Here is a 25683-nt window from a genome sequence, read left to right on the forward strand (position 1 = left end):
GGAAAGCCTATGGAGGCTGAAACAGTGACGGGTGCTGTGGTGGACGTTGGGCATAGCCAGCCCATGGTGATCGACACCAATGAGGAGTCCGCCAATCGAAGCTTCGGCGTGACCCAACAAACTGGAGCATCGTGGAGAGTTGTGTGGAGTTCCTAAAGTTATTGCACGTGTCTCTGTCTCTGTACATTTACATAGTACATGTAGTCGCCGGGATGCGACCACCTATAGCTCGCACTACCAGAGCAAGTGCCGCCACCCCGCCAGACCACTGCCTGCGCGGCACCTTTGCGCACAGACCAAAACAACTACCACCACATCACAGGCCGACCCGCATGACGATGCCCTCATGGCGGCCATCGACGTTGCCATTTGCAACAAGAAACTCCTCGCGGAGCAAACGCTGCTCCCGAGGGCGGCATAACCACTTGTTGGGCATGAACCCGACCGCCCACCCACACTGAATCATGGATCCCAGCGGCCCTACGCCAATGAAATCATCGGTCCATCGAACTTCGTGTGCTCGCACATCGCTGCACGGATCTGGATCTGACCACAAAATGCATGGACACGCACGAACTCGCTAGAGGCGCAAAGATCAAGCTGCCTAACGCCGAGCCATCCATTGGAACTAGTGAAGGGATGAAAGGGGGAGGGAGGGAAAGGGATGTAGGGACCGTGACAGAAGCCGTTTGGTTCCGTCGTTGGCCGTCGCCGTCGCCATCGACTGTCAATGATGGCGGTGGATGCACTACTCGCGCATATGGGGCCAAGGGTGGCGAATCTTGAGTCGCCCCTGAGTTCCTCAAGATAAGCGACATGAGGGCCTTCAACGAAGGAATATAAATGTGTGGTGTCAGGTCTTAGGGAAGGTGACCTAATTGCACCTGTGTTGTTCGACCTAGTAGCAGATGGACTATCACTTTTGATCAAAAGAGCTCAAGAAGCAGGTTTTACCACAGTAGCGGACCCAAGATTTCTCAGTTGGGCATTCGAACTGCGATGATAGCATAAAATATTCAATGGAAAAAAGAAAAGGGTTCACAATAGCAAACTCCATAATACAACATAATTGCTCGTATTAGAGAAAAACTCAAGTAGTTAAGAGATTACACAATGACTAGTGCAATTTAACTATGCGCTCCTTCATGAATTGGAAGTGCAATATCACGGCCTTGTCCTTCACTTGCCTGAAAAACTCCCACTGAATTAATGCAACCAGACAATCGTTCAACAATTGGTCTCCTATTCTATTTCTTAGCTTATTCTTTACATAATTTATTAGCACTAGCAGTTGACATGGGAAGAACTAACATCAACTTGAGAAACTTGTAAACAATATGGTACATAGGATATATGAGACTCTTATCTATTTTAACAAGCATGACTGAAAGCTCACCAAGATGAATTTTTTAGGTGAGCTTTCAGTCATTATGAATATATTTTTTACATGAGACTCCAGGAGTGAAAAAATACCAGTTGATGAACTGGGACACAGTGTGTCTGCCAAAGGACCAAGTTGGATTTGGGGCGTTGGATTTAGATATTATGAGTATATGTCTGCTCGGGAAATAGATCTGGACACTAGAAAACGAGACAGATCTTTGGCAAGATCTGTTAAAGAACAAATACTTATATAACCAGACTTTGTCTCAAGTTGAGCTGAAACCTGGTATCTTACATTTTTGGAGAGGGGTGATTGAGGTGAAATATTCTTTTTATAATTTCTGCTCAAGGGAAATTGGGAATGGTGAACATACTCATTTTTGGGAAGATGTATGGCTAATGGTTCTACATCAGCATCCCAATTTCCGAGACTATATAACTTAACTTTTTTCCAATAATATTATAGGAGTTCGTGTTTTCTCAGAAGGCTGTGGGGTAGTATAAAGGTTTCATCTCTTGCTCTGGGGTGAAATGCTACAGTTATGACAACAGCTGCAGCATAAATGTAGTGAGGTCCAATTATCAGATGAAGATGATAGACCCGTATGGAAGCTGACTACAGGTGGGCAGTTCAGAGTGAAATCCTTTTATTTGGCCCTCAAAACTAGTCAGATTCCTTTTCCCTACAAATTTCTGTGGAGAGCAAAATTGCCTCTGAAGTGCATTCTTACCGAAGAATCAAAGATACTCTCTTATTCGAAGAGGGTGGATAGGGAACCCACATTGTCCGTTTTGTGGTGCAGATGAGTCAATTAACCACATGTTTTTCGAATGTCCTATGGCGAATGTGTGGCTATTGTTGTACAATGTTCATTTGGGCTTACAGATATTCCAGGTTCAGTTCAGGAGCTGTTTCATGGCTGGTTGAATAATTTTTCAAAGAAACACAAAACAGGAATTGTGTTTGAATTGGGCACACTATTCTAAACTCAAAAAGGAATTCTATCAAGTTCAGGAATTATGTTTCTGGTTTTAGTCCAGTTTAAGTCTTAGGCAGTGTTGCATCTTACTCGAACTTTTCCAGAACAACATATAAATACGGAAGTAGATGTGCCCAATGTAGCAACAAAAGCAGTGAGACTATCTCACAAGACCAATAAACCAAACCCAGAGAGACTATCTCGCACGAAAAGCGGTATCAGCAGAGGCTGTCTCTGGTGCGTGTGAAGATTAACAAAATGGCCGAGGAGCAATCATGCAAATTTCACCAAGCATATAATAATTTACCACATGAATTTCCTTTCAACACAAAATTCCAGACAGCAACTTTGTATAAATAGCACTATAAATGTCAAAAAGAAAAAGGAATTTGCTACAGTAAGATATACAACATTGTGTGTGCAGCAACACCTTAAAAAATGCATCTTCTCACCCAGCACAAGCAATGAAACAGGCTTGAAAGTAATTTGAGCCCCCCAATCTGGACCCACTCACTACCAACCTACGCTACTTACAAAAATCAACTATATTCTGTCTGTTTTGCATCCCTGTATATAATTACAAAGTTAGAACCAACTTCAACTTGTGGCTTAAGTTAACCACTCAGCTCCATGCAAATATACAGTTAAATAGCATTGTGACATCCTGGCCTTCCTATCCTACATCACGCTGCTTATAAACACAACCATCCTCGGAAAAACATCATATTTGGGTGGACTCTGTGCATAGGAGATCATATAGAGGGAATCCCTTCACTGTTCCACTTGGGGCATGAGCTGTTCAACCTATGATGGATGCCATATTTGTTGTACCAGCTGATCCCCCATTTCCCTTTCTCGATGTCCTAATTTATTCGAGTATCTCAAGCAAGAGATTTACAGTAATGGCACAGTGCATGCACTGTGGCAACACAACACTGTATGCTTCTCCCTTGATCTTTCCAACTCATTGCGAAGAAGGTATGTGTTAAAGAAAAAATAGCATACATACAATACATCTTCAATTGTTTCTCAATTCTGTATTTACCTTAGTATTTCAGAAATGCTCCTTGTGGAACTCAAATTTCGTGGTGCACTTGTCATTGAATTCATGACAAAGTTGGTTTAGTTCCTGTGCCAGGACTGGAGCCCCACAGTAGAACACTCCTGTACACAGCAATCGAATTACATTCTTTACAGTGACCAGATCACAGAAGTTGATACCAAGATTATTGATATAGCCAGAACTGGGTCTAGGTATTTCTTCTGGGGCATGAAGTCTAGCTAAAACCAAAATGTAAGGACTTTCATGTCTTCCTTTAGCTATGGTTACTCCTTAAGTTGATCATATTACCCTCCTCCTGTTGAGAATCGAGATTTTCACCATAGGTCTCATATTATATTTATATGCATGTGCTAGTTCCAATTTTATAAAGGACTGGAGGAAAAAATCCATCCTGATGGAGATTTTACAGCTAAAAGGATATATAAAGATAACTTTCAACTATATATCAGGAATAGGAAAAGTAACTGACCTATCTTAGCGTAAGGATGTTTGGACGCTATCTTAGATAGGACCCTCTTAAAATTCGGCCTTGCAAAATGTGTCCGGACCTGCAAAAGCAGTATGTCAATAATTAAACAATACTATTAGCAGCACACTGAACATGACAAGGTATTCCTCCCCCCTATTTTTCTCATCCTAATAATAAAGCGAAGTTCAATACTTTACAGCATGATGCATATTGGAGTACACAGCATGATGCATATTGCAGCACCAAAGCTTACTTTAGTTCCTGAAACTATATCAACACCATTCTTGGCATGGTTGAGAGCTTGCAGCATCGTGATAAGTGCTGACCGAGCATCCCCTTCCTCATAAACACTTGTGAGATAATTGTGCATTTCAATGATATTCTGGTATTGAATCAAGGCATCTGTAAGAACAAATTTACAAACAAAAAGGCACGTAGCATGATGTGAAAAAAATGGTTACATGATACTTACCCTTTGATCTAGTTCTGCAATCTCATTCATGACTCCTTTAAACCAATCGAAAGAGCCTTGTTCACGTGTTACCCAATAAAAGTAAGCGTTTGTTGTCTTCAAAACCCTCTTTGGTTTGGAGGTAATCCTCATAAGGGTGTCAAGATCAACATGTGTCTTACTGTGACCAATTGGTGGGTAAAGATCGGTTGAAGCTTCCTGCAATTATAGGTGAATTGAGTTATTCATTTACCTAGTCTGTCATGGCATTAGTGAAAGATATTTTCCAACAGATGGACAACTAAATCACAAAGAAAATAAGAATTACAATAAATTATTATTTGTTATAGTAGTTATAGCTTATACACACAACAAGAGAAAGATCACTTACTTCCTCTTCCTCCATTTTGATTATGTTATTGAGCAGGTCTTTCAATATGCTAATAAAAGGTGTGGCACCAATTCCTAATCCAACAAGTAGTAAAACATCATACTTGCTGTAGTCTTGCGCAGGAGAACCATATGGTCCATCAATCAAAAGCTTTGGCAAGCTGCATTCCAAATCAGTATTATGAAGCTCTCACGTGCACAGACATATTATTAATTATAGGGTGCTACATATAAGAAATGAACATACACTGATTCACCAAAAAAAAAAAACAAGATTGAACATACGCTTTCTTAGTTGTCTCATCTGCTCGGAGAAGGCCGCTTTTTCCACCCACTGGTGGCTCACAAGCTGCTGAGAATACCCGCTTGAGCTCCCGTGTCCAGTCACCAAGTTGTCGAACATGAATGCTAAGATATTCATCCCCAGGAGCCGAAGTTATTGAGAAAGGATGCCTGAAAGGAGAAAGAAGTGTTTAGCTACATATTTTACAAATTGAGTGTTTTATGACATTTTATTTGCAATCTTAAAGTGGAACAGCCATGTACCATTCAAAGGGTGAAACAGCTGGGCACTGAACAAACATATACTGCCCACTCTTGTGACGGAATGTAGGAGGCTTAGACATCTGCAACGTCAAAACATTACCAGGATATATGGCCACCTGCAAAGAAACTGTGGGTCAGAGTGTGGCTCAAAAGTTCAGTATTCAGATTATTGAATTCATGTGGGTTGACCTTCAATAGCCGGACGGAATAACTGCCCGACCTGAAGAACCTCAGAGTTCTCTCCCCTACATACAAACCAACAGGCACTGCAAGATACATCCATGTCTGTATGAAATAAAAAGACATTAGATACTCACAACATTGTTCAGGTGCAGAGTAAAGAGGGGAAAGGAAGATTATCTCACCGTCCTTTTGTACCAAACATGGATAAGGTACAGCCACTCTCCATGAATGACGAATGATATGTACACAATGATGAACAAATGATGGGAGTACCAGAAAGCATTGAAGCCAGTTAGTTTGTCAAATGGCTTTGGAAGCTTTACCAGGCTACGCCGGAACCACCTTGTTGCTAGAGTAAAAGCGATAAGCATGCACACAACCATGATTACCCCGGTTATGCCCTCCACTCCTTTGACCAGCGTTAAATATGTTGGCTTATGTTCCCCAAAGTACTGGCGCAGTGGAGCGTACTTCACATCTGATGAATTTATGAGCCGTGGAAAATCACAAACAAGGTGGTTCCCTGCATGAAGGATAACACCAACCACAATTGCCGCTGCAATAGTCTGCCATTACAACACAAGCAAAAATGCTTATTCTTTTAGCCATATTCTTGGTCTGGCTGAATGACAACATGCCATATGTATGTCCTTATGAAAAAGCCCTTATCAGGCACCATTAGTGCCCCCGGTATTTTCATCCTATGCATTTTAACGAAAAACTAAAATGTAGTCTGTAGCACATGTGGTATGCCTCTGTTACTTCACAAGCTGAAGCATCTCCTAGCCAGGAGAAACAGCCCAGGCATTTTTGCTTGACATGGTAATGCCCAACTATTATTATCAGCAGGTTGCTACGATCCAATCATCACCCATGTGCATTTTTCATGGTACCAACCAAATGGCTTTAGCTTTTCTTGTGCCTCCTTTAAGTGAATATCAGGCCTGGCTATGATTCTGTCAAGAAAATCGTGTTTTCTGTGATTTAAATGGTAAAGGGAAGAACAATGCCTACCTTGTGAAGGACAAAATACTGCTGATGAAGAACAATGACTAATGACTACTCAGTGGGTTAATCTAAATTAGCATAAAGGTCATACAATGATTATTTAATAGGGTTAAGCATATCTAGCTTATGTCCTGACTGAAGGAACATTAATAACGCTTTCAGACAAAACATATGGATGAACAATACATCAATTAAACTGTGGTGTATATTACCTATGTCCCTTTTGTGGCATTGGAGTTGGACATATGGGACAAATTAGCCCCACATGTAGCAACCATGCAAGGGACAATACATTTAACAAATTTCATGCTCATGGTGCTCTACAGAAACAAAATAAAGATGGAGTGTGCAGAGATTTCTTTTCTAACACAAGCCCGTTGATATATCCTAAAGGTGTACTCTGACAAACCCCCCCCCCCCCCCCAAACAAAAAAAATGGACAAAGAGAACCGAGGAAAGTGTAGTGGCTAACCTTGTGAAAGTTAATGTTGTCATCGAATGGCAATGCTCGTGCAGCTTTTGTATTCCGCAGCCAAGTGATGGTGTTGCGGCATACAGGCAAGAGGATAAGTGCCATGTTTAGCTTGAGAGTCTCTGCAGCCCCCTTTGCAGTTGTGACACAGTATCCCATCACATCAAAGACATACCGGTTGCGGTACTGAATGAATTTCCAAGTGAACAGTCCGGCCATTATCCCAATCCACAACGCAAGCACCCAGAGGCGTTTCCAATTGTCCTCCAGATAGTAACTTAGTGTGGTGCTAATTTTTCGGATCGGGCTTTTTTTCCTTAGACCAGCAAGGTTCTGGCTTAGTGCCTGGCTTGTGTAGCTCAATGCCTGGCTGTAGTTCACATAAGTATCCTTTTGCAATAGCAGTGTCTCCAATTGCCAGAGCTGCAAAGTCAATCACAAGCAGGTTTTTCTCAAGATGTCACAAAATTGCACTCCATGGTCTCTAAATGAAATTGGAAAAATTAAATAGCAATGGAGAATTTTCTTCAGGTATTTGTTGGTTCCAACCAGTAGGTCATTCGTAAAACAAACAATTTATAGAAAGTTTATATGTAAGCATAACACATTTGAAATGCGGTGTAAATGATTAACTTCGTACAGAAATTAAAGATGAAAATCTGTGAAACTATTTAAAAACATAACAGGATGAGGAGCATGTTACACGAAAGAAATTCTCAAATTAAAATTTCCTAATTTAGACTTCAGTGCAATAGCAGTGATCAGCAAAATTATATAGGATTCAGGATAACAATTTCATATTTGAAAGTTGCTTTACAGATGCCTCTATGGCATATTAGTTCTACATGAGAATGGATTCAATGCTTGCAGTCATTTCATTTATTACCATCAAACAATTGATCACTAATAATTCATGGTGTTGTCTTACTTAATCAATATCATAAATACAACTAACACGGGAAAAAGTCTCAAAAAGAGGGAGAAATTCTTAAGTAGACTTCTCTGAAGATAAATTTGAGGTTAACCTACACATCAATCTAAGGGACAAAAGTCAAACATGCCACCAAACTGCAGACAGTCCCCGCAAGATTACAATTGCATTTGGTGGCGCACATGGCTCCCATATGAGCCCACCATACATGCCAAAATCATGTGCAACGTGCATCTAATTATTCCCTTTCCAAAAAGTGGGACATGAACGTTTTCGTTACCATATGTAACGTTTTGGCTAGATTTACTATATTACTGTTGCTGAACACCCTTAGCAAACCAGTATATGATGGATTTAAATATAATGATCAAGCAGTTTTCTGGAATGAAGTCAGATGGTTGTTCTTTTAGACCAAAGGGCTCCAGGAGACCAGGTCCCCAGTTCCTTATATTATACAAAGAAACTGCACGGTACAGCCAGTCTTACAGAAATTTAAGAGGAGCTAGAAACCTGCTATAACTGCAGAAAACACATCAGGAGCAAAGCATTAGGAGAAATATGAAATAAAACGGACTCATCTTCCAAACCGAACATGAATTATATGGTTATTGACACAGGACACTGCAATCCAGTATGTTAAGTAGAGATACAGAAGGGAAGCAGAGGAGAAGCAAAGATAGACTGGTATATGGAAAAATTGCAAGAGATTTTTTTTGAACGAAAAAAACTTGCAGGAGATCAGTGAAATGTTTGACTTTCAGTTTTCACCAAGCAAGCAACAGTGCTGCTGAATCGAGGACCAACCATGCCTTGTTGTTTGGTCAAAACAAGTTAATGCAGCCATGCAGTGTCAATTTATGAATGGACAAAGTCAAATATGTCAGTCACTGTTTTCTCAGTCTTTTCTGTAAGTCAACATTTTTCCATTTAAGATGTTTCTCCTGAATACCTTCAAAATCAGTGGATACTGATGGGATCATGGGATATCACAGGATCATGGAACCATTTATGGTGCACCAACTCGGCAACTACTACACAGTACGGAATAAAATCACATGGTATTTTACCTCAATGTAGCCAAGTCCTTCTGGATCAAGTTCCTCCATGATCAAGGCCGCATACTCTTCAGCTTGCTCCTTAAGCCTCGACAGTTTATTAGCAGAAGCACTTAACATAATGATCTGGAACCAAAGCAATGCCATATTTCAATTAGTGGATCACAAACCATCTTTTTGACACCTCGAAAAAAGTAGCCTAAACAAACAGCCTGGCTCGGCCCTTAGCACGATGAACTCAGCTAAATGAATGAACTAAACTCTAATCCAAAAGTTTCCCCTTTTCCACGCACCATTTGAACAGATTAGAATACTGATGACGGAATTGCCCCCACCAACTAATGCCTTCTGGTCTCCGGACTTCCGTTTCCATCAATAGTAAATTTACGAAACACCCCTCCCACGTTCTAGAACAAGCAATTTTCAATAGCTCGAGAAACAAAAAATGCTGTGTGGAGAGCGGCCGGTGGGGATGCTTTCCCCGCCAGTTTCGCCGGGGGGGCTCGATTAGGCGGCGATGTTTTTCCAAGCTACCAATTCCGTAAACTTATGCGTAAATCCAGGAACACAAACTTGTAAGACAACAAAAAAACAAATACATATCTACAGAGGCAGCGAAACGGACAGCTCAATTATCAAAAGACTCCAAATTCTAGAGAAATATCCACAAACACCAAGAGCAAAAAAAATTGCAAGTGAAATACCAAGCAAATCCACGAGGAATTGTTTACCTCTTTCACCTCCGCCTCCGTGATATGGCCATCTGCATTCTTATCCACCCTGATTAAATCGCACCAAAAACGAAGGCACGTTAACGGAACTGATAGCGCTAAGTAATTAGCAGTTGGCAAATTGTGGGAGCTACATGTCGAAGAAGATCTGGAGGCGCGAGTCGAAGCTGTTGTCGGTGATCTGCTGCCAGATCTCGCGCAGCTCTTCCTTGTTGATCCTGTCCACCTGCATCCGCCGCCGCCGGCTCAGTGTGTCGAACAGCTCCATCGCAAACTCCTGCGACTCCGTCATCCCTGCATCCATAACTCCAATGCGGTTAGGAACTAATTGAGAAGCGTGATGTTTCTGGAAGGAGGTGGATGGATTATTAGGAACCTATGCATTTCGGGAAGTCGGCGCGGGAGAGGTAGCCGTCGCGTGCGAGGCGGTCGAAGTTGGCCTGGACCTCGATCCAGGCGTTGCTGGCCTTGTTGCTGCCGCTGATGAAGCGGAGGCCGCGGATCGCGCGCTGCGCGCCGGACTTGGTGCGGTCGAGCTGCGCGCGCTGCCGCCGCGCGGCGCGCGCCGCGAGGGCGGACTCGATGCCCGACGACGGCGCCCCCGCGGACGACGACTCCCCGGTGAGATTTGCGCGGCTGTGGGTGCGCGTGAACCGCTTGGTGAGGTCCTGCGAGAACTGCTTGGCGGTCGCCTTGAGCTCCTGCGAGAACTGCAGCAGCCGGTGCGAGGAGGTCCGCCGCATCGCCGGCGACCGCGACTGCGACGACGCTACGGACGCCGGGGGCTCCGCGCGAAGATGAAGCGGAGGCGCCGCCGACGAAGGCGACGCCCCCACCCCCGCCGCCGCCCCAACCGCCGGCTCGACGCTCCGCAGCACAATGGTGTCGTCCTCCTGCAGGTCCAGCGTCACCTCGACCAGCTCCTCCCCGTCGTCAGAGCTCCTGTCCGACCCCCGAGGCGACGAGCCCGTGCTCAGCGACCGCGGCGTCGTCGCGCCGGACCCCCATCGCGGGCGACCCGGCGTGCAGACGCCTCCTCCTCCTCCTCCTCGCATCGCCACCCTTCCCCTCCTCACACAGCTGCAACCCACCAACTCGTTTGACGATTTGGGAGCGAGAAAGATATAGCTCGCACAACAGTCCAAGCGAACGGACCTAAACCGCGGTAGCAATTTATCAGGTGGGAGTGGGACAAGCCGACGCCGCCCCCGAAAACTAACGTAAAAAAAAACGTTCACGCTGCGGCGCTGCGGCCGTTAACTCTGCTCCGCCAGCTCGGAAAAATTACTGCCCGGTGTTAGCGTGATCTGCAGCGAGATTTGACGGATTTTGGCCTGGTCATCCCGAGTTAAGTAACAATGGTTACGTTTAGTCTCGTGACGATGAACTCGAGAGCTGAGAAAACCGAACAATGTAGCTCGAAGTCGAGCCCCAAAAGAACAGCGTTTCTGCCATGATGAATTGTAACCACCGCTCGCCAGTGGCTATCATGCCATGGCTGCTGCGATGATCTGGCCGCGGAATCTCCTCCTCCTGCTCGTGGGCATGCGTGCGCCGAGCCGGACACTCAACTAGAACGACCCTTTCCCCCGTCATCCGCGTACGTGCACCGTGACTTGTCCGTCTCGTCGTCTCACAGCCGTGCCGAGCACGCCCGCCTCGTCTCGTCCATACGGAACACCACCAACCCTGGCAACCCACCCGCGCGCGCGCGCTACAGGTCGAGGCTTCGAGTCGCGCCCCGCTGCGCTGCGTGGCGCATGGAGGGGCATGCGCGTCCGGGGTATGTGTCCGTCGGGGTGGGCGCACCTAACGTGCTCAGTGAGATCGCGGCCGTGCCGCAGCCTGCCGAGATATCATCATGAGCCGGACCATGTGCGCGCCGTGATGTGCGGCTGCGGACGCACAGCAACTTCCTAGGCGCGTCGCTGCCCACGACGCCAGGTTCCTGAGCGGGAGAGCAAGCGATCATTACCTCGTCGAAACGTACTCGAACTCTGGGTGAGTGTGGTGACAATCATGTTTGTTGAGAACGCTTGATCCGAGACCACTCTGCTGACTGCTGAGCAGGTTCGCAGATGCGTTGAAAACCGGAAGAAAACAGTCAAGTTGGTTCGCACCGAATTCTGAATTAAAAAACTACTTTTTAAAATTTAAATCTGAATTCAAATCGATTTTCAAATTTGAATTCAAATAATTCAAAATAAATAAATAAACACAAAAAATCTAAAAATACTATAGATAATTCTAAGACCTTCTATAAGAAAAATAAAAATAATATATTTTGCATCATATTTCATCGAGATGAAGTTTAAAAAAAAGTGCTTTATAAAGCATGTAACTAATTTATTAACTCACGTTAAGGAAAATATTAACATGCAAAGATATATTGTGTGTAGAGTGTAATTTAAGAGGATCTATAAAATTAATTTCACTTTATTTAGAGTTATATTAATTTCTCCATAATTTTTACAAAGTTCATAAATATAAAGTGAACATATTAAGAAAAAGCACTGTAATTAACTTTGTTATGTCTACCATTATTTTTCTTACACAAATAATTGTTTAAGAAAACTAATAAAAGTGGTTTCACTAATTTTAGGGTGTGATGGATTAGTTATGAATTAATCTAGTTGCAACACATTTACTCAACCATACATGTTACAATAACTATTTCATAATTTCATGTATTTTTAGAAGATAGAGGATCATGTAAGAAGACTAAAAAAATGGTTTTATGATTCTTAGATTAGCAAATAATTAATTATGTGTTTAACTAGGTTTAGCAAATAAATTTTCTCATGGAAATATACAATTTTTTCATGAGTATAAATATTTTAATCATGTAGATCATGTTACAAGGAAATCAACAAAAAAAATTCACTTGATTTGAAGCTCAAATGAATTAGTTATCGATTTTACAAGGTTGAGCTATTTTTTTGGCTTTTCTTGAACTTTATTGAAATTTGATAAAATCGAACGGCTTTCGATGGAATTTGAGTGTTTTTCGTAGAAAATTGAGCGGTTTTCAAGCACAAATGAAATGCGAGAAATACGGTCTGTTTTGGTATAATCCGGTCGGTTTTCAGTTGAATTTGATCGGTTAACAAATGGTTGATTCGGCCGAATTTTGCCTCGGTTGAATTCGGTCGAATTCTCGCTAAATTTCCACCGCATTTTTCAGTATTAAAAAAAGTGAATTCTCCACCTAGCGAATTCCGACCCTCCACCGAATGTGCAAACCCTGCTGCTGGGTAGTGGTGGCTACTGGGTGGTGAGCGATGGGAGCTTTGGAGCGAGCCAGGAGCCCAGGACAAGCAGAGAACACCGTGGGCTTCAATGGCAACACCTACTGCAGATCATTTGTTGAGCATTCTAGCCTTTTCTTCGCAGTACTCCCTCCAATTATAAATACATATTTTAATTTGAGCTGTGCGCTGTGAACTTGTGATGCACCCAATGATTTGCCCTTTTCGTTTTGCGAAGAATGGTCAGCTCATTTGATTAGCAATATTCAACTAACATCCCATGATTAACCAGCCCATCAACAAATATATAAATATATATATATATATATATATATATATATATATATATATATATATATATATACACACACACACACACGACAGTGCTATTTTTCATTTATGGTGTAACGTATTATTCTATACCTACTGAACAAAATCTCAGTAGTAACGTTTTGCTACTAAAATTTTATTTAATAAGTGTAGAATAATATGTACATCTAAGATGTAGAATAACATATATATATATATATATATATATATATATACACACACGCATCAAATAAAAGATCTTGTTCACAGACCATAACCATTTCTTAAGGTACCAGAAAAAGCTCAGCGCTGAGCTTGACGAGCTTGGTCAATGGATAACCATGTCAATGCCTATGCTTCAGAAGCCTCGAAGCCAGAAATGTAACTGAGCAACGCATAGTAGTGGAGAACACCTTGAGGTCGATGACCAAGACTCGCGGTTCTTCGCATATGATTTGCTCTTGATCAATGGGTTCCAGCTGATATGATATAGAAATTAGAAGCGAATTATCGAATTGATTGGCCGTCCAGCAATCATAAAAACAAAACTGGATGGGGAATAGAGTAAAATTTATAGTTGACCTTGCTATCACCGCCATGTTCCACATCTGACTTTGCGACAGGGAGACCTTGTATAGAGTCACGTGGAATCTGCTCGACAATTTCTGAATCATGTTAGTTCGTGGTGAACTGGTGATCTAGCATGCCCACGATTAAGAAAACTGATTCCAGAACAAATGAGAAGAATGTTGGAACCAGTTTGGTTCATGCATTTGGGTTTCTTTCAGACGCCCAGAGACGCATTAGCATTGGTCAGTATTGGTACAATATTGTGTCAGTCTTGAGGCCGACCTACCATTTCCCAATTTCCCATCTATTCAAACTGTTGCCAACTTGACGCAGCCTGTGCCCAAAGTTTCTTGCATGCAGCTCACGTCCTACGGCGGGCGCGATTCAGGCAACGGGTCATCCACGCTGCATGGAAGACGATGTTGCACATCATGTCTGGGGAGAGCTCTTTTAGTCATCTGAGAGTCATCGATCTACCTAACACCAGACAGACTGATCTTACAGAGGAAGCTCTGAGTTCTTGATGCAGCTCACGTACCACGGCGGGCGCGATGACGTCCAGGCAACGGGCCATCCACCATGCATGGAAGACGATGTTCCACATCATGTCTGGGGAGAGCTCTTTCAGTCATCTGAGTGAGTCATCGATCTACCTAACACCAAACAGACAGATCTTACAGAGGAAGCTCACTCAGAGATTCCTAATCCCATGTGATGGAGATTGCAATGGCTGCCCAAGGTAGACGGTGGGGATAATTTTGCGCTAATTCCATTGCGAGAATGGTAAAGTTGGCAATATTTCCCGTCAAAAAAGAAAAGAAAAGTTGGCAATACATATACAACGACAGACGTGTCTTTTTATTTGAAAACGCACAGAGACAGGCATGTAATCTTCAGTTTTTTAAGATTGCATACAAGGCAGGGATTCATGATAAACTATAACAGAGGAAAAAGGTAGGCATTGATTCATAACCTGTCAAATGAAAAGGATATAGTGTAACAGGGAAGCTGTATCAAGAAGAATCTAACTACACCGATCCAGGACAGAACGAATGTGTAATGTGATGACAAATTTTGCGCGTCCACAAAATACTTGGTCAGGACGACCAACATTTAGCAGTTATCAAGGAGTTTCTTTCTTCTAGAAGTTGATGATGCAGCCAACTCACCAAATTTATATGAGATGTGATGATGCCATGATTTCGGAAGAAGGCAAACTCGAACAACTAGTCTGCAGCCTGCACTATCAGGCCACATCCTTTTGGAAAAGATCCTCTGACCTCACGCATTTGCAGCCATCCGATCCAGGACGGACGATCCGATCCAGGACGGACGAAGTAGATTCACTGCTACAGTGAAAGTGCAACGGTAGAATCGGTACAATATCTTGTTAAACAGTAACCGCAAACCGCTGTTTAGTACTGTTTGTCGCTGTAGCGCCTGCAAATCCCTCCATTCCTTTTGCCACGTGCTTGAAAATGAGTGGTTGCTGCCTGAGCTTGTGCTCGAAGTACAAAAAACGTAATTGATAATAAATTCTGCTGAAGTTTTCAAGAGTAAAAGGAACGCATTCTCCAGAAAACCAAAAACAAGGGGCAACAGGTACAACACATGTAACTAGATGGTCGGTCACCAAACAGAAAAAGAGAGAATAACTAGGGCAGTACCCATAACAAGCTCTTCGTAACGTTACAAGCTGAAAGGTTGCTTTCAGATGCGGATGTTACCATTAAGTTTAATTATTGGGCAGGAAGCGTTTACAGAATGCTTGCTAGTCCCTCCTTAACAGGAACAGGCCTATTCCCAGGAAATGCATTGCGAGATACATCGACAAGAGCCTTGAAGCTGTATGGTTCATGCATTGACAGCTCTGAGAGTACCTTCCTGTTGAGTTGGATATTCTCCTTCATCAATCCATGCATGAAATTGCCATAGTTGACCTGGAAAGGCAGTTAAGACAAATATAATAAAGCATAGGCCCCTGCAGTGGCTAAATTAGAAACTCAAGAATGAAAGCTTTGGTAGCTTATTCTTTACTTGCACATGAGGAACAAAGCTAGTGGCTTCTGAGAGTTGTTTGATTTATCATGAACATGTAAGAAACTTTGGTCTGTGATTAGCAAATGATAAAGTGTTTTTCCCTTGTGAAACCTCAAATGTAAATGGATACATACCCCATGGAGGCGTGTACCAGCATTGATGCGCTCAATCCAAAGAGAGCGCATGTCCCTCTTCTTGTTGCGTCGATCCCTGTACGAATATTGCAGAGCCTTTTCCACCCTCTCTCTTGCTATCCTTATGCAGTTTTTTGCCCTTCCTCTGAATCCCTTAGCTAACTTAAAAATCTTGCCCTTGTTCATTTTTGTGTTCCTGTAGCCTCACGTACAACTCTTTTCCCTATATCTGCAACATCAGAGAAAAGGTGGGGACAACACTGGAATTAGTATGCACTAAAATCAGATCTGTGCTCAGACTATGCATAGGATCCGGGTGGCATTGATTCCGAACTAGGGATTGTGTACATGTGAATCATACCAGAAGATAATATCTGCAATTAGTTTTATGCTACACAGAAAGAAAACTTCACTTGAAATTTGAAGTATATGTTAACAGCAATAATTTGAGAGTGTACTTATTTTTTAATTAATTATACAATTTCTAAAATAACCTTGACTCAAACGATAGCTTTTTGTTCAATGATTATGTTAGGTTAAACACCCGCCGAGAGGATAGCCGAGCAACGTCATCTGCTAGAGGAGGGATTAGAACATAGATTGAGGAGACAAAATATTAGGAGAGACTTAGATTAATTCTTCTTTCCTTGATTTGATCTAGGCGCAATGCCACATATATATATAGCCGGCCATGTGGCCTATAGAATCCTAATTGAAATCCAACTCTAACATATCTCTAACTTTCATCTGATTTAAACTAACAGATCTCTAATCTTATCTTTAACCGAAACTGATTCAAGCTAACAAACCAATCTAACTAACTTCATCACTAACCAATCTAATCCCGTGCTACAGTACCGCGCATGAACAGTAGTCGAACACCTAACAGATTAGACCAGATATACAGAACACCAATACTACCTAAGTACCTAACTAAATTTAAATGTTGAAATAAAACACAGAGCCAGTTAAATTCTACATAGGTTCCTCTATTTCAATGTGAACTCGAATCTTGAAAACAAAATACATATGACTAATGAAACATTTGAAATCTGACACCCCAGGCAAGACGAGCGTTAAACACTGCATACAACTTATATTCACATATCACATAAATCTGGCCATTAACATATACAAATTTTCTGGTACTTGTTCACAAAGAGTGATTCACAAAACACAGAGGCAGCTTTGAAAACCAAATGCTTCAACTCTTGAAATCGCATTATCCTTCCACTAATTCACACTACTAGTGCTTCCACCAATCATACTACTGATGCTTCCATGGGGAGGACAATTCATACTGGAGACCATAGTTAGGGCCTGTTTGTTTCAGCTAGAGATTCTGAAAAGCAACTTATAGAAGCTGGATTGTGAAAAGCTGGATTGTAAAAAACTGGATTGTGAAAAGCTTTTAGGTTGTAGATTCTAAAAAACTTTGATGGATAATTTAGTAAAATGGACTTTCACAATCTATCAAAAGCTGAGAAAAACCAGCTTCTCAGATTCCCACAATCCAACCAGCAGATTTTAAAAAGCTATAACCAAAAGCTGTCCGTTTGTTTCAGCTTCGGATTGTAAAAGCTGAAAGCCACAATCCGAAGCTGAAACAAACAGGGCCTTATTAGGACCGGACCAGTCATTGAACCGGTCAAGGCATCGGTTTTTTTCAAGAGTGATTCACTGGTTCAACCGTTATGAACCGGTCAAACCGCCGGTTTTTTAAATACTATTATTTCATTATTTGGCTACTATTTATTTGTACTGAAAAATATAATTATGCTATTATATACTATAATCTATATGTATGAGTGGTTCAAAAAATCAGAAAAAAGCCAAATTATGCTATTATAAACTTCAGAATAGAGTGTACAACACAAAGCAACATCAAGGTTCATAACTTCCAAAAGTGAAGTGGTAAAGAGATACAAAATTAAGAATTCCCGAAACTACAAGCATACAGATTTGTTCATATCATCCATTATTGAAGAGTTGCCTACTAGCCTACGTACATAACGAATGCATCCAATTAACGTGGTAATTTCTAGGCCTTGAGAGCGAAGGGGTGGCTCCTTTTAACTTCGTTATACTAAGATGATAGATAGATGGTCATAAGTTGACTGAGACTGACTGTAGCTTATCAGTGAGTTCACAATCAAAAGTACTTCAAAATTACTCCCAAGTAAGATCATCCAGATCTCCACTCCTTCCTCAGTTGAACCCTACAGGATCTTCCAATCAGACCTAAATCCCCCATTGATACAAACCAAAAATATTTCAAGCACATGATAATGCCCCCAAAAGTTGCATCCTCGGACCTGGATGAAACTAATTGACCCACTACCAGTTCAAGTCGGGCTTCACAGCAGCGGGGTAGGACGACGGCGTGGTCACGGAGGGACGAAGAGGACTGCGGCGGTGAGTAGTGTCGGGCCGAGGAGGGGGAGATCAGGGCGGTTAAGGTCGCGACGAATCGCACTCACCTAAAGCCCGTGCCTAAAACCCTGATGCTAAGGCTGATCCCGTCTCTGAGATAAGAAGGGAGCGAAGAGGAAGGATTTGAGCGATTACCTCCCAGGACGGCGATATACCGCGGAAACGGCAGCCGACCTCGGCGGTGCGAGCAGTCTTCCAGAGCTCGCCAAGGGCGTGAGAGGGCAACGGCGGCGGCGGCGGCCGGCGGTCGATGGCCTGGCAAGGGCGCAGTGCTGGACTCCGAGTGGGTGAGTCTTTCTCTCTTTTGTTCGCGTGTTCGACGTGGGCTACATGACGGGCCGTATTTTCGAGATGGTTACGTGCTCTCGGCCGTTTTCCCGCAGCCCATCCATCAAATAGCAAAATGGGCTGAAACTGAGGCCTTAACCCATCTGAAGAACCGCGCGCGCAGCGTGCACCTCTGAATCTATTAGATGCACAGCGCGCGTGGTGCTCGGCGGATCCAGGATTTAAATAAAGGGGTGTTAATTTTTAAATACTAAAATGACAGTTCGACTCACCCGAGCGCCGAGGCAGCGGGCGGCGTCAGAGCTGGGAGGCGGCCAGGCAGGGAGCGCCGGCCGTCGGAGCGGGGAAGCCCGAAAGGTGCGAGTGCGCGGTGCCACGACGACGCCAGCAGGCCGCAGAGACACGGAGGCCAGAGGAGGAGGATGCGCGGTCCGCAGTGGGAGTTGGCGGTGCACTGAGCCGACCGCCTGGCATACAGTCGTGCAGAGGTCAGTGGCGTTGGCCGACGGAGTTCGACTAGGGTTTGGAGCGCGGAGCGCGCTAGCATGGATGCACCATGATGACTGATGGGCGTCGATGAAGGCAGCCAGACAGGAGCGAGAGCGACCGACACCCGATTGATCGAGGAAGGAGCCGAAAAGGTTGGGCTTGCTTGAACCAATGCTGGATTAGGCTGGACTGCTAGGGGTTGCTATCCATAGGAAATTTGGGCCAAGCCCGTGCTAGAGCCCCTGGCACGGACCGTAGGTCCACCTTGCTTCAGATGACTTTCTCACGGCACGGCACCGTCCTTCAGTTCGATCTTGAGCCGAGCCTGAGATCAACCCAAGCTTTCAGTCAGGCTAGAGCTCGGTTTGAGTAGGCTCGTCAATGCAGGTCCAGAGGATGCCAGCGGCGTCGTCCGGGACGAGGAACTGGCGGGCCTTCGGGCCGACGGCTGGGCTATTTTATGGGTGGCGTGGGGGCCGGCGAGGTGGGACTTGGCGGGAGAGCTGGCCGACGGTGGGATGGGTGGAGAAGCCGCGGATCTTTGACATGGGAGCAGAGGTGACGGCCAGCAGCGTGGTCAACCTCCTTTGCTCCTTGAAGTTGGTGAGGGCTCAAAGGCACTGCTTTACGGTGAGCTCCCGGGGATTGGAGGGGGAAGCGGTAGGGAAGGCCGAAGATTCGGGCTCGGCGGCGGCGGTCGTTGGATTAGAGAGGGGAGGCAGCGATTGCTTCGTGTAACATTCACGAGCAAGGTACACATCCAGGTCTTCTTACGTACATGGATCACCAATATATGCAAGCAAGTTTGTTCACGTGATCACCAAATCCTCATGCAAAATCATTGACGCATGCATACTAGTTGAGAATTGAGGTTACGATGGAACTGGTGAGATTAATCCACGAGTAAATTACAACTTACAAGGATGCTCGATCTGTAAAGGTTTTCTCAACACGTACATTTCTTTGCTAAGTTTAGAACACAAGTATCGATCAGTAGTTCAGTACCTAACACACATTTATATATGCATGAAACACGTACAGATTATCTAGATAGATCAGCTGCTGTATTATTGGGAGGCGGGACAGCCTTTTTCCTTCTCTTCCCGATTTGGGTAGGTTCTGTGTAACTGTGCAGTAAGTCTACATGCATGCATTAGTTCACGCGCATCAGCATGATGTGATGCCTGCGTCAGTTGGGACGTTGAGTAGAACTACTACTGGAACTGCGAGAGGAACTGGAGCTGCTTGAGGATGGGGGTGAGTGCCTCCATGAGCTTCTCGCACGGGTGGTTGTGGACGCCCTCGTACGTGGTCACCACGATGCTCCTGTCCTTGGCCAGCCGCTGCACCTGCTTCTTCACGTTGCATGTGTGGTGCGTGCACCGGTAGTAGCTCCTGTGCATCATTGGCATGCACTATTAGTTGAGAAAAAAGAAAAGTAAACAAGTTTATTAAAATGCTTATAGCTCAATAAGATGGGAGTTGAAGTTGGGGATCGACATATGGGAAGAGAGCACGGCGTGGCCATTGCTTTCTTCAGAATTACCGTGCTCAATGCAAAAACGCGAATGGAGTGGGATAACGCCGCGTGAGCCCCTCCCAGAGTCATCTTCCTCTCGCTGCCTTCCTCTTCACCTAGCCTTCTTTGCTCACGTGGGTCCCTCCACCGCTGCTCCCCACCCCCCCCCCCCACACCGAGCTACCGCTGTTCGTCGAAACCGTCGGTGCCACGGCTGCCTACCACACCCTCTTTTCCCCTTCCACCACCCAACATCTCACATCGTCACCCACCTCCCGCTGCCATCGTCTCGACTAGGGCTGGCCCTAGAGGGATAAGTTGGGCGACCGTCCCGAGCCTCCAAAACCCAAAGGGTCTATCATATAGATATACATGTATACTAATTGTGTCTCAACAAAGCATAACAGTTCGAATTGCAATCGACTGTTAGCCACAATTACATGATTGTATATGAGATTTGATCTTTGGCCGCCCAAAAAAAGCAGCTTTGCTGCTTTAGTTCATTTGTAGTAGGTTAGTAGTAGCCCAAATTAGCAAGGGATGTCAGTTGCTTAGCGTAAGTTGTAAGGGTACTAATCGGTGACACAGTGACTTGGATGAGATTGATGTTTGCCGAGCTGGGGCCAACCCCCCACCCCCCGGTGACTATTAACTACCATATGTTGGTAGTAGGAGAGCTAATTTAAGTTAACTGGTATATGTAGCTTTCTTCTATTTTTCCATGTTTTGTATTCCATGATATTTTAAAGAAAAACATATGCATATTTTCTTCTGTATCACCGAACATATATCCCAATGCTTTTGGTATCCAAGTATTTCAAAAAAAATTGTAACCGGTATTCGATGAATGACCAAATATATGGTTTATTTGTTGTAATTAGGGTATATTTAGGCAATTATACAACCTTAGAACTGTTATACGATAACAGTTATGGGCACTCATTCTGTGTATCTGGTCATATGGTCTAGTAGATCTATTTTTACCAAATTGTAATAGTTCATACTATACTAGAGCCTCAATATGGCACATATCTTATGACCCACCGCATGCAGTCTCCCTCCTGATATCTATGTCTTGGGAAGAGAGAGCAACCCTGGATCCAAAAATCCAGTGGAGTTTTCCAACGCGAATAGGCAAATGCATGCATTATCGACGCCAATATACATACAGCTTTGCTGCAGAACTACATGCATTTACGTGCTTGTGGTGCGTGCAAGTGCACATATACATCATTACAACAAGCTAGCATTCGATGCATGCACGAGACAAGTATATAGTACTACATTTGGTTATAAATACATATTATTTTGAAAATATTATATTAATTTTTAAAATTTAACGAACAATATTTTTTAAAATATTTAGTTTAAAAGTTTTAAAATTTTATCTTAAAAAATACTTACATAATATCATAAATTCAATAAAATTTATAAATAAATTTTAATATAACATATTGATTAAAATTATATATTAAAGGTCATGTCTTATCTAAAATAATATGTATTTATATCTAGATTGAGTATTAAGAGAGCCAAATGAAAACCTGGGGCATGCGCTGTTCTTGACGGCCTTTTGCCCGTACTTCCTCCACCGGTAGCCGTCGTCGAGGATGTCGTTCTCGCTCCTCGTCTCGAACGCGAACCTCGGTCGGCTCGCCTTCTTCTTCCCCCTCCCGCCGCCCAGCCGCTTCCCTTTCATCTCCTTATTAGCACAACCGCCTCCATCGGAGGTGCTACTTCCAGTTCCACAGGCCCCGCCGCTGTTGCTGCCGGCTGTAACCACAGCGCCACCTCCCTCCACTGCACCCGCACCCGCCGCCGCGCTACCCGCTGCCATGGCCTGCTGCAGCGTCGACCGGACCTGCAACCCCTGCGTGCTCGGGAGAAGCAGCGACGACCAGTCCACCACCTCCGGCGGCGGGCAGCTCTGGGCGGCCGGGCCTAGGGGCGCAGCACTATTGCACGCCTGCTGCTCCAACTGCGGCGAGGCAAGAGGAGGCGGCGCGATGTACGTGGGTAGCAGCTGAGGAAGCAGCACGTTTGGTTGCTGGCTGCCTCGCTGCAGTGAGTTTTCCATCGATTGAATTGCACGTGTGTGCGCTATCCAATGCTGTGCGTCGGCGGCAGCGACGAGATCAGGTGATCGGAGCTGGGTGGTTTGATATATATACTACTACAGGTGGGAGCAGCCGTGCAGCTGTAGGGTAGCTGTGACTGGCAGGTGGGGTGCTTGTGAGAAGGAAGACGATGGAAGGTGAGGGAGTTGGGCTAACCGCGAACGAGCATGGCTGCGTGTGCTCTCAAGCCCAGCGAGTGTCGCGCGCGCGAGGGAGGCAGCAACGACCTCTCAACCACTGCATGGATGCAGCTCAACTGCCCCGTCCGTCCTCAATTTTTTTACATGTTATACGATGGACTGTAGACTCCGTCGATGAAGTGGAGACGTGGAGTGCTACTACCCGGTCACGAGTTCATTACAGACGGTGAAAAAATAGCAGCTCCTAGTTGATTAAATTATTAGCTCCTTAACTGGTCCTAGTAGCTCAATGCATGTGTGTCAACGTTGTTGCGTTTACTATGGTTAAAAACAGAGCACACAGTATGGCCGGTATGGAGAATAATCAACCTGTCTTCAGTCAATAGTCTTTTGACCTTGTCATGGCATTCTGTTACTCATATTCTAATTCAATCCGAGTCACCAAGATGGGCTAACGAGTAGGGTCTACGTAATTTTATTCTACAAACTTTTTTTCAAAACTTTTGAACTAAAATTTTATCGTTAACTTGTATCATATAAACTTTTTTAAAAAAAAGGGAAAAAGTTTCTAATCTAAAACAGGAAAGAGTGGATGCTTTGGTGAGGAGACCTGCTCGCGCGTTAGCAGGTCCGTCCAGAGTTTGACTTTACAGGAAAACAGGTAACAATCCTTGTCTAAATTTCATTGGCCTTCAATTCTTTTAAATATTTATTTTTTATTCTCTTATTCGGTTGTGCTTCCAAATAGCCATAACAGTAGCTAAGCCCACTTTCTCCCGGGAAAAGTTAACGTGGCCGAAGGACTAAGCCTGCACCAAACAGTCTCCGAGGGATCGTCTACGAAGATAGACCAACGGCCACTGGTCTCGACCCAGAAATGCCGAATAGAGGAAGATAGACCTCTTCGACAAGCGATTCCTTCGGACGCGACGGAGTAGATGGGGCTAGGGCTCGTTCTGATATTTTGACAAATTGCTTCTGGGCTGGCCGAAGGGTACCAAGACTTCTGGCAGACCCACATTTACTGTGCGACAACAAATTCTTGGACTGCAATTGGGCCCTTGAAAATTTGGCGGCCGATCATATATTGAGCCCAATCGCTCCCTTTGGCCTGTAACATGGATTGGATTTTAAAAAAACAGAGGCTTGACCAAGTTCTGAGATTGTAAATCGACAAAGGTTTTGGAGTGTTTTTTCTGAGGCATAGACCACCGCCTGGATCATATGACCAGAAGGTGACTGTTTTGATCAAGCGTATCAAATCATTTTATGTATTATTGTTTTGGAATTTATTCATTGAAATCTGTATTATGTGAATGTTTTTATGAAGTTTCCACGATCCTCTACGATTATAAACGAGACTCTTAATGAAATCAGCGGCGCGGCGAATGGAATTGCAGAAGCCTAGAACTAGAACGAGCACAAAAGAGCACCACGGACCTAAGCACACCGAGATTTAAAAGGATTATTTTAATAGATTTGAGCGACAAATACCGAGACAACAAAGTATGGGTAAGGTCGTCAGTTAGGAGCGAAAGACTATTTATTCAAGGTAATCACAACAACTAGGGTTAGATCATCTGAACTATGCATTTGTACTCATCACCCGACCTTACCAACCCAATTCTCAGGGATCAACTTTATTAACAAAAGGATTAACAAAAGATCACGGTTGATTGAAGTGTCATGAGATCTCAGAAGGCAGCAACGGGTTTGTAATCACCAAGACATCATGCAAAAATAACATCCACAATTTTCATCCTAGGCCCAAAAATTCAAACAAGTACAATCCATGAAAGAAAAAAGGCGAAAAAACAAGACGGAAAACGCAATTGCTTCGTCCAATCGACCTCATAGAGAAGATTAGGCTTTTCCACATAGAAGGATTCAGACATATGCTTGTCTATTGTTTAATCTAATCATTGGCCGCAGATCCTAACAACCCACAGAAAATGAAACAAAGCCAACAAAAACGAAGGGCAAATCCAGATGGGAAGTGGTAATTGTGTATTGAGTAGAGGACTCGGAATATGGGTGGTGATATATCAGGATGGTCGGCAAGGCAAACAGATGCCAGTTACGACGAACGAGACCAATAGATACGATCTTCACAGTCCTCCATCAAAGAAACAACTCAAATCCCCCATCAGATGATCAAAAACCAAACAACGGGAAAGAAACCGCAGATCGAAACCAAGCAAAGGGAAAGAAATCCCCCAGCTAAAGAAGAAGCAACCAACCGGTTAGTCCAAATCCGCGCATAGAGAAGGGGGAAACCGAAGGGGAGAAAAGCTTCCGACGAGAGATGGCGGCGTGAGAGACAACGCTCGCTGGCTCAGTGGCTCCCGATTATATAGAGGCCTGTAGGGCGTTAGGGTTTACAGGGGCGGCTGGCTTTCTCGTTCTCGGATTCTCTTGGACGGATGAATCGCAGCCGTCCGATGGTCTTGGTCGGTCATCGCTGTCGACTTTTGAGGGTTCGAGTAGGCCCAACTAGTCGCTCGTGCCTCGTGGGACGGTGGTGGGTTTCCACCCTTCAGGCCAAGGCCCAAAATAAATGTAGGCCCAATACTAACTCAGGTCCGGCAGGTCTCATCCTGTGTACGAGCTCAGTACAGCTTTCCTTTTCAGCTGGATATGGCAAATATTGAACTTTTCAAAAGCACACTTACGTGGTTGTCAAAAGAGAGCATAATTATTCATGAGTAGAAAGATTGAAAATATTTTTATAAAT

The 25683-nt window shown here is 44.0% G+C and overlaps 3 protein-coding genes and 2 non-coding genes across 5 annotated transcripts; all 5 read right to left on the reverse strand.

Moving 5' to 3' along the window:
• Positions 1–2659: 2659 nt before the first annotated feature.
• Positions 2660–10793, reverse strand: LOC133884705 (respiratory burst oxidase homolog protein A-like). Its single transcript, XM_062324216.1, has 14 exons — positions 10039–10793; positions 9797–9956; positions 9663–9711; positions 8944–9057; positions 6946–7368; positions 5648–6031; positions 5472–5567; positions 5283–5398; positions 5022–5189; positions 4738–4897; positions 4368–4565; positions 4149–4277; positions 3896–3974; positions 2660–3527 (listed from the first exon to the last, which is right to left on the reverse strand). Exons 1-14 carry the CDS (start codon positions 10715–10717, stop codon positions 3418–3420), a joined length of 2865 nt encoding a protein of 954 aa, XP_062180200.1. The 5' UTR covers positions 10718–10793; the 3' UTR covers positions 2660–3417.
• A 4590-nt stretch (positions 10794–15383) lies between these two features.
• On the reverse strand, positions 15384–18696 carry LOC133885709 (uncharacterized). Its single transcript, XM_062325443.1, has 3 exons — positions 18532–18696; positions 15964–16192; positions 15384–15729 (listed from the first exon to the last, which is right to left on the reverse strand). The coding sequence occupies exons 2-3, from the start codon at positions 16147–16149 to the stop codon at positions 15547–15549; spliced, it is 369 nt and encodes a 122-aa protein (XP_062181427.1). The 5' UTR covers positions 16150–16192; positions 18532–18696; the 3' UTR covers positions 15384–15546.
• A 1474-nt stretch (positions 18697–20170) lies between these two features.
• LOC133885707 (probable WRKY transcription factor 56) lies at positions 20171–23101 on the reverse strand. The gene is made up of 2 exons (XM_062325441.1): positions 22237–23101; positions 20171–20568 (listed from the first exon to the last, which is right to left on the reverse strand). The coding sequence occupies exons 1-2, from the start codon at positions 22767–22769 to the stop codon at positions 20388–20390; spliced, it is 714 nt and encodes a 237-aa protein (XP_062181425.1). The 5' UTR covers positions 22770–23101; the 3' UTR covers positions 20171–20387.
• A 1361-nt stretch (positions 23102–24462) lies between these two features.
• LOC133885986 (small nucleolar RNA snR60/Z15/Z230/Z193/J17) lies at positions 24463–24564 on the reverse strand. Its single transcript, XR_009903315.1, has one exon. It is a non-coding gene; the product is annotated as a small nucleolar RNA snR60/Z15/Z230/Z193/J17 (small nucleolar RNA).
• A 404-nt stretch (positions 24565–24968) lies between these two features.
• LOC133885968 (small nucleolar RNA Z43) lies at positions 24969–25066 on the reverse strand. Its single transcript, XR_009903298.1, has one exon. It is a non-coding gene; the product is annotated as a small nucleolar RNA Z43 (small nucleolar RNA).
• Positions 25067–25683: the final 617 nt, after the last annotated feature.

Source organism: Phragmites australis, chromosome 11 (genome assembly GCF_958298935.1).
Source record: "Phragmites australis chromosome 11, lpPhrAust1.1, whole genome shotgun sequence".
Classification (NCBI taxonomy): domain Eukaryota; kingdom Viridiplantae; phylum Streptophyta; class Magnoliopsida; order Poales; family Poaceae; genus Phragmites; species Phragmites australis.

Coding starts and splice junctions, on each gene's coding strand:
- LOC133884705 (XM_062324216.1), bottom strand. CDS start 10,717: ATGCGAGGAGGAGGAGGAGGAGGCGTCTGCACGCCGGGTCGCCCGCGA. Junction 4,898..5,021: donor GATGAGACAACTAAGAAAGC/GTATGTTCAATC, acceptor TTTGGAATGCAG/CTTGCCAAAGCTTTTGATTG. Junction 3,975..4,148: donor ATATAGTTTCAGGAACTAAA/GTAAGCTTTGGT, acceptor CTGCTTTTGCAG/GTCCGGACACATTTTGCAAG.
- LOC133885707 (XM_062325441.1), bottom strand. CDS start 22,769: ATGGAAAACTCACTGCAGCGAGGCAGCCAGCAACCAAACGTGCTGCTT. Junction 20,569..22,236: donor AAGAACAGCGCATGCCCCAG/GTTTTCATTTGG, acceptor AATGATGCACAG/GAGCTACTACCGGTGCACGC.
- LOC133885709 (XM_062325443.1), bottom strand. CDS start 16,149: ATGAACAAGGGCAAGATTTTTAAGTTAGCTAAGGGATTCAGAGGAAGG. Junction 15,730..15,963: donor CTGGTACACGCCTCCATGGG/GTATGTATCCAT, acceptor CTGCCTTTCCAG/GTCAACTATGGCAATTTCAT.